This window comes from Bombus fervidus, chromosome 11 (assembly GCF_041682495.2).
Source record: "Bombus fervidus isolate BK054 chromosome 11, iyBomFerv1, whole genome shotgun sequence".
Taxonomy (NCBI): Eukaryota; Metazoa; Arthropoda; class Insecta; order Hymenoptera; family Apidae; genus Bombus; species Bombus fervidus.
Window position 1 is genome coordinate 4,676,568 of NC_091527.1, and position 12,245 is coordinate 4,688,812.

A 12,245-nucleotide genomic window follows, 5' to 3' on the forward strand; every position below is an offset into this window, starting at 1 on the left:
TTTTTACCCGTTGTCCCTGAAATTTTGTCCTTTCAACAGACTTCAAAGTTTCAAGTTGTGTAAGTTAGATAACCATGGGATTGACTGATAAGTACGTAATTATTATATACTATCGGTCGTATCAAATAATGAATCACAGATATTTTCCATTCGATTCCGATCATTTAACAATGTGATGCCTCAATCATTAGCGCAAGAAAATTTCATTTAATCGCGTGATCGCGAATGAAAATCTAATCTAAAACCTTTTGTACATACATACATATGATACATACACACATGATTACGACATAAGGGGTGGAATAAAATTCCACGAAGAATGATCGATATTAATATCGACCGATCTATCGTTAATCTCTCGTGTTAAATAAATTTTCGAGATCTATAAGAAACTACGCTATATTGATTTGTCAATCGTAGTTTCTTGTAACAGATTAACGAGACGTTAAGTTTGCAATCTTCTATAATATATACTATTAGTCAGAAATTTTACGATATTTACATTGTATGTGCATTTGTATCACGTATTTGTAGCATATGTATTTGGTATCAATCGAATGTTTATTGTAGCTTTCGTTTTTAACTACTTCGCAATAAATCTACTATTTCATCCGCGTGATTTGTGCCTTATGACATAATATATAAGATAAAATAAAATTTCTTAGATTTGTCTAATAGATATAACGAGTCTATATATGTAGTGTATATATGTGCTAATATTTATGGTCGATAACGTGTATACATATTTCGCCATGTAACTAAAATAAAATATTTTTGGATAACTATTTGCAAGTATGGCAACAACAATAAATTATTAACGCTCGATGATCGTAAAAGTGAATTAGAATAGAGATAGAACAGAATTTAATTCGAAGCGAGGGACACATTACATATAACGGATATCGTTATGTTCATTAATTATATCAATAATTGTTAATTAAATCCCAGTGTTGATTTCAAAATATAGCAGGCGATTCATCTTCCGCCTTTCAGGACAACACACGCGTCTTTCTTTGCAAAGATAAACGGTTTCTGGATAAAGCAAATAATTTTATCTGTAGTACTAGTGGACACGCTACCTCTCCCGAGGTTATCTTGGCAATAGGAGTTATCGTGGAGACTATGGAAGTCATTTAATCATATGTTTTCCTTGCTGGGAAATCGACCGAATCACTGAGTGATCCACTGCAAAATAGAAATTGATCTATCGTGCATAAATTGCGCGGCGCTCTTCCGACTCGGGCAGTTTCTTCGTATCTCTGGGTTCGCGCGAGTGTCACGTTAATAGTTCGTTAGAAATCAGTACTTTCAACGTACGAAACGGTAATTTGTTTGAAGTCTTGTAAATTATATGTACAGAGTGCGAATTTTTCTGCAAATTTATATTTTTATGGACGCCATATAGATAAATAGAAGTAAAATAGATTCGTTTTACTTAAAATTGAAAATTAATTAAAATGAATGAAGTGATTGAAGATTAATTAATTAAACATTGTAACGGGTATTCAACTGAGTATCATATATATTTGTATAATAGCGCACTTTCGCACTTTAAAATTTCCTGTATACGCATGAAAAGTCGTACTCTATACAGCTTACGAAAATATTCGAACATTTATAGAAATTTCCTGTGAATATATTACATGTGAAATGAATATATTATACGTGTTTCGAAACATTTTGAAATTGTTTGAATACTGTAATGAGATTCAACCATCATAACTATATTATTAAAATTTGAAATAAATTGAGAAATGTACATACAGAAGTCACGAAGTATTTAGTGCAAATATGTATTTCGCTGAGATCACCAAAGTACTTAAACGATCAATTATTCATTATATTAATAATTTATTAATAATCGCCATTATTGTGATAATAAAATCATTAATAATTCAGTGAGACCACCTTTAACATTTATTATATGTTTAAAGTGGCTTATAAAGACTTATAACATGTACTAATTTTTTATTGAATATATGTTTGCAATGAATACACTGTAACTTCTATATATATTTTTAGATTAGTTTCATAATTTTCCAAGCTACAGTATTAATGAAATTCCAAAATGTCTTATTTAATTTACAACACACATATATACAATATATACGTAAAAGTGGCAAGAGTTCAAATATTTCAGGGAATCATTGTATATTGTAAATTATATTGAACATACCGGACTTGTTAAATGCAAAATTAATTTCGCATCTGGTTTCAGAAGACACCATGGCTCAAAGAATGATCTGTATTGAGGATTTTGAGAAATATGCTAGCACGCATTTAACACCTTCTGTCAGAGATTATTACAATTCTGGGGCGGGCGAGCAGTTCAGTTTACAACTAAACAAGGATGCTTTTAAAAGGTATTTAAAAAATAATAGTTTATCGTTAAAAGTAAATTTAAATGCGGGATAATTAACTTATATTACTATTAAGACTGTATAAAAAGGAATGATTATAAAATTGAAACTCTTTCGTCATTCTTTTCAGTCTTGATATTGTTCGCATAATTTGGACACTTTCTGTAAAAATTTAAAGATCTTTTATTTTATGAAACATCTAATAGAACTAATTGAACAATGAAATTAAACAATGAATTAAACAATGAAAATTTCTAAATTCATAAAATTAATCTAAACTACAATTGCTCAACCAAATGAATACGAGTTGCACCTTTAGATTTAATCTATTCTCTAATCCTTTTAATTAAAAAAATTGTAACATTTTACAGATACAGGATAAGACCAAGATTTCTAAGAAATGTTGCCAAGAGGGATTTAAGCACCAGGATTCTAGGTGAACAAATCTCGATGCCATTGGGAGTCGCACCAGCAGCTATGCAACGTATGGCGCATCCTGAGGGTGAATGTGCAAATGCAAGAGGTAAATATTACATTTTAATATTAATTATGATAACGTCCCACTGTGAGTTTCCCTATTTTTCTTGTTTTTTTAATAATCTCAGTATCTTATATGGATACGTATATTTAATCTCTAAATACCAAACACATTCATTATATAACATATATAGATTTAGTAAAAATGTTTATTAACTTATGCAAATATTTTACAAAAATAGTTGCAATTACAAACACGTGTGGGGTTCGGTTAATCAGCGACGATTACATTCGAACTTCTCATGTTTGTAAAATGTTACAACGTAGAGCACGGTAAAATTGAATAAACAAGTACATGATTTCCTATAAAATAGATAATTCTTTTGTTTGTTTTAATTTATTCAAGTCTGTACAGAAATTAAATTGTCGTCTTTTCATTATTTAGGTACAAATATACATAAAAAATCGCATTAGACTGTATAAAAAGTTAAATGTTCGGTAATTCATTATATATGCAATAAGATGATATGTTTTCAGGCATTGTTACTTGTTTAAAAAAGTCACTTATTATTGCTTAGCCGTGTTTCGATTGTAGAATTTTTTATTTCATAATTGTACAAGAAACAAATTATTTGTTTGCTGGTTCGGTCATACATTATAAAAGTGTATTCTATTTCAGTCGAAAGAACTTAATTAACTCCTTGAAAAATTTGGCAATAAAGAAATTTTTCTGTCAATCAGTCCGTTTGTAACCCTTAAATATATACTGTATTAATAAAAAATAATCCATAAGAGCTAAAAATTGAGCTTTGAAGCAAAGTTACTTTATAAAGTAATCATTATAATTATGAGATATACTCGTATATATTCTAAATGCAGCTATGTGTTTAAGGCACAACAGAGGGTTCGTATAATATTTACAGTGATAGAAATGCGTCAAGAAATGCGTTACCATGGAAATACTGTAAGGACTGCTTTAAAAAAAAAGAGTAATATTATCATCGTGTTGTATTATATAAATAAAACTAGTAAATTTCAAAATTCGTATTTTGATGGATACAAACCGAACTCAAATATTACGATTTTAGATGACTAGTTAATAAAAATGGAACATAAGTTTATGTACACATACATATAATTAAACATCAGACGCTTAGAGACTAAGAAAGTTACGGCAATAAAAGGCAGAGGAATTAATGTCGTTTGGGTCCCACGTTATCCCAGTTATTAATAGCTTTCATATTTACTTTCTCGATTCTCCACTTTTGCGTAGCAGAAGATGAATCACACTTCGCTGCAAAGACTTTTTTGCTTGCTGGATCCGTGTCTAAGCACCTCGACGTATAACCGTGCATCAGCCATTGTTTTTCAACATTGTAACGCCATAATTGATTTCCTTGGCCTCCGTGGCAAGGATACAAAGTGACTGGAGCCTTTGTACCTCCTCTAGAGACATCCAAACATTCTGTACGATCCTTTGGCCTAATGTCTTTATGCCAAGTCAATTTGAATTCTTGTTCTCCTATAATTTTGGGATTATCCTTTATGCAGGTATCAACTACAACAAGTTCGTCCTTTTTTCGCTTTTTTGAGTCGAGGCACAATTCTGGCACACCCATGTTACGAATTTCTCCAGATGCAAAGTCGTCAGGCTCGATAGGAGGGTACACATCGACAAGATCAAAAGCTATGTTTTCCATGAACCATTTAAATGGTTTACAATGTAATCTAGCTCTCAAATCTCTTTGCTCTTTTAAGTTTCCAGGATCCAATGATCTCAAATGCGGTCGTCTTGTATAGATATATTCTGCATATTCATCCATCCATACTTCTGCTACTCTCTTATAATTCTTTCCTAAAAAGTCTCCCTTTCCTGGATTAGGGAAAGGTGGGAACTTTCTATAAATATGACCTACTCTTGAACAAGGGGCATCATACATTTGACCTCCACATTGCCATATCTTAAACGATAGCTCATACTGTTCACCTCCCCATATATCTAATTCTGGATCATATCCACCTAGTTCCCAAAAGAACTTTGCACTAATAGCAAACAGGCCACCTGCCATTACTGGACTTTTAAATGGCTCTGTTGGGTTTTGAAGATCTTCAGGTAGCAATGGCAACCGTTTGTAATACAATTCCCAGTCAAAAGCTCCTCTTGCACCCTCATCTTGAGCTCTGTATTCGAACGTCTCATAAGCTATCACATCAATAAAAGGACACACACAAGTTTTGTAATCTTGTGCAATGGGTTCTAGCAATGGTGGTAACCAATTGATATTTGCTTCACTATGAGAATCCAAAAATACAAGTACTTTTGCTTTTGCAATCTTTGCTCCAGCTAAACGACCTTTAATTAAACCAGAACGCTCCTCTAGTCTTACAATTTTCACTTTTGTAAAGTATTTGGTTATATAATCCTCTAAAGGCTTCTTCAATTCTGCCTTGGTACTAGCATCATCTACCAATATTATTTCCTTGAGGAGAAACGCTGGTGAACGATTAATCACACTCCAACAAGTTCGCATTAGAGTGCTAAAATGTTCATTATGGAAGGAAACTATCACAGAAACTGAATCAAGATTTCTTAAATATTTCTTCTTCTTACAGTCTGGATGCCTAATGTCAGGTACTGAGCGATTCATTGAGATCTCATCGCTGAGCGCAGCATTAAAACCATTTACCTGATACAACTTTTCCTTTAACGCATCGAGAGATGGTGATAGAAATGCTGGCTTTCCATGTTCACCTGTACCGGTTCTTTTCCTGTCCTCTTCAATTTTCTTATAATCATGCCAGTCTATCTTTTCATCCAAGTCCTGTTAAAAATTTTATTCAAACATTATATTGTGGAACTAAATTCCATCTTTAGACTAGAACTATCAGACAGACTACCACAAACCTTTAATCATTGGTAGTTCTAACATTAATATAAAATAATATGATTTGCATCGGGGTTCACGAAAGTGATGTACGCTACTGCGTGGAATGCAGAAGGCTAAGCTATTGCTAAACCTGTTTTACTTGCATCAGCCTTGCCAATAATGAGTAGGTCTTTAACCCATACCTGATAAAAATGGTTGAGATTCTGCCTAGAATCGACGAAATTTTTCTGACTGTCACCTTCGATGCCCACCAATACGGTAACTGGTGTCACGATTTCATGGTTAGGTGATGTTCGTACATAGCGGAATACGACGACGGTTAGGAACACGGTGAGAACCGCCAGAAGGAAGAACTTTATCAGGCTTACAACATTTCTTCTCATCATCGTGATACACTCATGTCGCGTGATGACACTTGTGAAATCCCGCTGCCAGCCACTGGCTTTGTGAACTATCTACACGAAACTAACCTCATGTGTATGCAACTGCTTACACCTTATCAGTTGCTATCTTCGATGTGAGATGTTAGTGTTTGATAAGTTTTTGTGATAAAACACATGGAGTAGACACGGTTGCCACGCGTCGACTGAGGATCGATCCTTCAGGATCGAAGCAGTTCTCGATGACCGAATGCATTCGATATATTTGAAAACATACATCCTGCAATAGATCGCTCATTTATATCTCTAACACGTTGACTGTCACGCGAATTTTCGAAATACACTGAAATATATAACATTTCATTTTATCTAATTATATCGTGTTTACGAACTGTTTCTCTGATAACTCATTCAAATTAAAAAAGAACATTTTAGTTTGTAAAATCTATCTTATCTTAATCCTTTAAAAAATTTTTGTAATATAGGTCACCGATGACCACCGCGAAGCCAACGTATTAACGTCACTTGTTTGATATTAAAATTGTAACACTGTCATAAGCATAATTTAATCTTAGTGAAAAGAGAATTTCAATAGGAAACACGCTAGATAGAACATATGTTTATTCTAATAAAATTGTAAGAAATTTAATTTAAATGTAATTTAAAAGTTCTTCGAATGTTAAGTGTGTAAGTGTGAGAGAAATTAAACCGAATTAAAATGTTTATTTCTAGCTGCTCAGGAAGCAGGTACGATCTACATACTCTCAACGATATCAACAAGTAGTATTGAGGAAGTTGCAGAAGCTGCGCCAAAGGCAATAAAGTGGTTCCAACTGTATATATACAACGACCGTAATGTTACTCTAAATTTAGTTTCGCGAGCAGAGCGCGCTGGTTTTAAAGCTCTCGTCCTTACTGTCGATGCACCGTTGTTCGGTGATAGACGTGCTGACATTAGGAACAAATTTTCTCTTCCAACTCATCTGAGGTATTTATTATATCATACCATAATAAGATTTTAACATATATAAAATATAATTGTGTAATAAAATATGAAAATATATTTTCAGATTAGGAAATTTTGAGGGAGAGTTATCCAGTAAAATAAACAATGCCAAGAGTGGTTCTGGTTTGAGCGAATACGTTATGAACTTGTTTGATGCTTCCTTGACCTGGGAAGATATCAAATGGCTGAAAAGGTTGTTAGGAAATTTGATGATTTGCAATTGTAAAAGTTACGAGACGTACTAATTCAATTTATTCCCCACAGTATTACAAAGCTGCCGATCGTTTTAAAGGGAGTTCTTACCCCGCAAGATGCACTATTAGCCATCGAAAGTGGAGCATCAGGAATCATCGTTTCAAATCACGGCGCCCGACAAGTTGACACTCTCCCAGCAACGGTTTGTTATTTATTTTTTTATAAAGTGTGTCTTATGACGTTGTATTATAATATTGCAGAATTATAAATAAAATCGTGAAGTATAAAATAAAATGTTTAAAGATAACAATAGTTAATAATAATACTAATAATAAATAATAAAAATAATGTATGATTTGTAGATTGAGGCATTGTCAGAAATAGCGGAAGCTGTAAACGGCAGAATAGAGATCTATATGGATGGAGGTGTGAGGCAGGGAATTGATGTTTTCAAGGCACTTGCTCTGGGCGCTAAAATGGTAACTATATATCAAATTGCAATATAAGTCATGTAAATTCTATAATTGCTCAATTCTTATTTTTGCATGATTTGTAGGTTTTTGTTGCCCGACCTATGCTGTGGGGTCTGTCATACGGCGGTGAGGAAGGTGCAAGGGCAGTTCTTGAAGTCTTCAGGAAAGAAATTGATGTTACATTTGCGTTGACAGGTACGATTAAAGTCACTTTCATGAAATTTCAATATTATTATGGACAATTTTATAAATATTTGGAAATCAATTTGCAGGCTGTGCTAGTGTTCAAGATGTTAAGAAAGACATGGTTCAACACGAATCTTACTACAGCCATTTGTAGTAGAAAGATACGATGTAAAATTGATTTACAATAGAACCCCAGTTATCGAAAGTCTGTTTAGCGAAATCGAGGAACGAATTAGTGGATTTCTATTATTCGACTGATTGCTATCCGATACGTCTTGTACCGTACAGTATAAATGGATTTTTACTGTAATTAAAATAAATTGGTTTAAAGATCATGTTGATTTCGATGGACGTGACATTTAAGATTATCATAAGATTAGGCTTAAAGATAACTTGAGAAACAATTTAGATTATACGATATGTTTCATCACGAGTACAACAGTAATTTCAAGAATATTTTAAAAGCGTTAGGATATTATCACATTCATAATAATAAATATGTTTTAGGTTGATTGATTTTTCTTTTAAGTGAACAATGTACAATACAAGATAATAACAATGTACAATAAAAGACAAAATTATAAATGTACATATATTAATGGAAGAATAACACTGGAGTTTTTTCTTCACAATATCTGCGTTTTATTGAATATCTTTTGTATATTCATCCGTGTATACATATATGCGTATGTGCGGCACGCATATCACAATTCACGAAGCGTACGTACGCGCACACGCATTCAAAGGTGATCCGCAGCTCCTTCGCAAACGGAACAAGATTGACTATTTTGACGTCGATATTACATATATAACGCACGAAACATGCAACAAAGTACTTGCATCGCTCTCTGTTCAATTCGCAAAATACTCTCTTTTTTTTATTGCATCTCTTTCTTTTTCTTAATCCATACCACATCGCATACCGGGAGAGGCAAAATCTCATGGCAAAAAAATAAATCCCCCTTTATCTTTCCGGTATTTCCTACCTCGGTTTAGTAACTCTGGTGCCATCGTTACACTCGTAATTCTTTTGTTTTTTGTAATTTTTTTTTGTTTACTCACAGCTTTACAACGTTACAATTAATCGTTACTTGTATGTATATATTTATAATTTATGTATATATTTATAATATATATGTATATGTATATTTATGTATATATGTATAGTGGCCTCGTTCGCTACAGGTTTTTTTGTTTGCTGAGTATGCACGCTGCGACGCTAAACTTTTAATTTATGTATTAGTATGTATACGCAATGTACACGTGTTTGATAGTATATATACACACATGCTCGCCTCCTGTCTGTGTACTGTATATATATACGTTATATACATGCATACACACGAACATTCGCCTTTCTTCACCGTTTTCGTTTCTATAAGTGGTTTCTTGAACAGAGGGAACACGTTTGCGATTACATACATATTTTAGGATATAGATCAACGATTTTATAGAAATATAACAACGTTCGACAATTATCGTTATCTTCATGATAATCACTATCATTTAGATAAGAACGGAATTTTAAAAAATGATCACTGTTCTTCAAACGGAGTTCATTGGACAGAAAATAAAATTCGCAAATCTGTCTCGTGCTATATATTTCAATTTACGATTCACACGCGATAAGATCTATTCTTTTATAAATCGACATCTCGCAAACATGCATCCTCCGTCTTCTTTTTTTCTTTTATCTCCTTCGATCAATCTTACATTATTTGACGATATCAATCCCGCATACACGGTATACAATTGGCTAATATACGATTACTATAGACACACAGTGTGTTTGTTTGTAAATTTTCAGCGGTATATTTTACTGCTTGTGAGAACCTCGTGAAGAATGATCGTTCGAATTCTTGTCGAATGGTGTCTCTCAAGGAATCCAGACGCGGCGGAGAAACTTACTTTCACGATAAAGTGGCGATTTAGGCGACAGTACATTAGTAAGTTAGTGTAAAATTCATTGGTCCAGAGAGTTATGTGTGTTTCGAGAGGGCCTTCGTCTCCCCTATCGCTCCGATCCTTTCTTTCTCTTTTCTCTTTCTTCTTTTTCTTTTTTCTTTGATTTCGCGATTTCTTGGCTCTCGTTCGTTGTTCCTTCGAGTAAGGGCTCGAAACTCGAAACATGAAACATCTTTTAAACCAGGAGAGGATATGTTTTATTTCCTTTCGATATTCTTAAGTTTCTCAAAAGCTTTTTTAACTGTCAGTGACAGACTGGATGATTTTTATTCTTCTCTTTTTTTTCGCTCTTCTCTCTTGGTAACTGAATTTAATGGATCAATGTGGTTGCTCTAACATGACTGATATATTTTTTGTTTTCGGCCTCTCGATACAAAAATTCGGTGATCAGAGAATAACGTTGTTGCTCGATACCTTGAACGAAAATGTATCAAGTACAAAGAAACAACGTCCCTTTTTATTTCCGTTGTCTTTTTCTATCTCGATCGGTCGGATAACGGTTATTCGGATCGATGAAAACGATCCGATAACCGAACCGTCGACCGATCGATCGGAAAGACAATTTCCCTCTGGAGAAATCATGGGGATGAATGGCTTTTCGATTCGGTGGTGAAGCGCGACAGTGTAAAAATGTTTTTAGAATATCTTTTGCGCAGTTTACACGGAGGAAATTCGAGTCTTATACGTATATTGTGTTTGCGAGTGAGACACGTGGTACAATTACTGCTTGGTGTAATTTGCTCATGGGTCTTGCGATTTTTTTTTTAACCGATCTTAGTCGAAAATACGGAAAAAGAGAGAAAAAGAATATATTAGAAATGTAGAGCGTTTTTCAAATTACACGAATGATACATAAGCCGCTCAAATGCTATGATGATCAATATCATAAAATAAGAGAAAACATTGCAACTTTGATTTCTAGAAGTTACACACGTAGTTTTTTAAAATTCACCTTAAATATCTTAGACTTATTTATCTCGTTTGTTTCTTTTTTTTTAAATTGAACAATAATCACATGTACGATATATGCAAGCAAAGTAATCGAGAATTTCGCAATATAAGCTTGGCTTATAAATGGCTTATAGTATAACGCTTAGGTATAACGAAATGATAATAAAAAAAAAAAAAGAAAAGAATTAATGAAATATAATGTAATGAAATTTTCTCGTCATCGTATGACAATATCTTCAAGTACTCTGAAAGAGGATAAGAATAAAAGAAGTTAGAAGATATATAATCGCAATTATAAAATACAGCGTAATTTTCGATAGTATTAATTAGCCGACGATTCTTTGTTGAAAAACGATAAAAAAACGCCCAATAACGTCTTTCACAAAACAAAATTTTTCTCGTTCTTAAAATTCTAACGAATTCTTGCTAAAGCTGAAGATAGCGTCGCCGATTCTGCTACCGCGATATAGTAACACAACAAAACACTTATCTTGTAGCTAATTTCGTTGGATTATAAGACCTTGAATATGTAATCAGAAATTACTAAGATTTCTTAGTGATTCGAAAAATATTTAGAACGTGTACACCGAATTATCAACGAGAATGGCAAATAAATAGCAACGCATTAAACTTTCCGTAACGTAAGCCGTATATCACAGTGTCCTGTTTAAGCGCACGTGTATTTAACGTGTAAATATATAAGCTCAATATATTGATTAGAAAGATAAGCGATTCTCCCGAGTTTAATCTACATTTATACGAGGAATCGATCGACTACTTTTAATTTTGTAAATCATGTCGAACCACGAGTATTTAACTAATTAAAAACCGGCGTTAAAACAAATTCAATCGTGATTGACGCAAGATAAGAACAACTCTTTGTGTTCCTCTCTATTAATTTTCGTCTCTGTTTGCTGTCTACATGTACAAAACAGACTACGGTTCAAGGACATAGCGTGAAGATCCGATTCTCTCGAACGATCGATAAAATTTGATTAGAACCGTTATTGAATATTGTTATTGATATTCCTCCGATTCCTCTTATATTTGAGCTTTTTATTGCAATCTCTGTCTTCTTTTTTATTATAATTTTTTCTTTTTTTGTCCTTCTTCAAAGTCTTCCGAACTGTTTCTTCATGCTACGCCATCCTGGAGGGGATCGGTAACGATCGTTAACAACGACGACAACAATATCTAACTAAACATCGAAGAACATCGAATTGTGTTTTACGATTTATATATTTTTTTTCTTTTTTTGTTTCTTTTTCATTTTGTTAATGCGTGTTCAATCTTTGCGATCAGTCTGAATCTAATTGACAATGTGTATACCAAGAAAAGTCCTTTTTCGTTTCTAACAGAAATTG

The 12,245-nt window shown here is 33.2% G+C and overlaps 2 protein-coding genes across 2 annotated transcripts; one reads left to right on the top strand and one right to left on the bottom strand.

Annotated features, from left to right (window-relative positions):
• Positions 1-1,162: 1,162 nt before the first annotated feature.
• Positions 1,163-8,575, top strand: Hao (Hydroxyacid oxidase). Its single transcript, XM_072013284.1, has 9 exons — positions 1,163-1,323; positions 2,219-2,363; positions 2,732-2,883; positions 6,838-7,093; positions 7,176-7,304; positions 7,376-7,508; positions 7,669-7,785; positions 7,863-7,974; positions 8,052-8,575. The coding sequence occupies exons 2-9, from the start codon at positions 2,227-2,229 to the stop codon at positions 8,117-8,119; spliced, it is 1,104 nt and encodes a 367-aa protein (XP_071869385.1). The 5' UTR covers positions 1,163-1,323; positions 2,219-2,226; the 3' UTR covers positions 8,120-8,575.
• On the bottom strand, positions 3,029-6,671 carry LOC139992427 (N-acetylgalactosaminyltransferase 6). Its single transcript, XM_072013269.1, has 2 exons — positions 5,908-6,671; positions 3,029-5,659 (listed from the first exon to the last, which is right to left on the bottom strand). Exons 1-2 carry the CDS (start codon positions 6,109-6,111, stop codon positions 4,031-4,033), a joined length of 1,833 nt encoding a protein of 610 aa, XP_071869370.1. The 5' UTR covers positions 6,112-6,671; the 3' UTR covers positions 3,029-4,030.
• Positions 8,576-12,245: the final 3,670 nt, after the last annotated feature.

Coding starts and splice junctions, on each gene's coding strand:
- LOC139992427 (XM_072013269.1), bottom strand. CDS start 6,111: ATGATGAGAAGAAATGTTGTAAGCCTGATAAAGTTCTTCCTTCTGGCG. Junction 5,660..5,907: donor ATCTCAACCATTTTTATCAG/GTATGGGTTAAA, acceptor AATTTTTAACAG/GACTTGGATGAAAAGATAGA.
- Hao (XM_072013284.1), top strand. CDS start 2,227: ATGGCTCAAAGAATGATCTGTATTGAGGATTTTGAGAAATATGCTAGC. Junction 7,305..7,375: donor GATATCAAATGGCTGAAAAG/GTTGTTAGGAAA, acceptor TATTCCCCACAG/TATTACAAAGCTGCCGATCG. Junction 7,786..7,862: donor TTGCTCTGGGCGCTAAAATG/GTAACTATATAT, acceptor CATGATTTGTAG/GTTTTTGTTGCCCGACCTAT.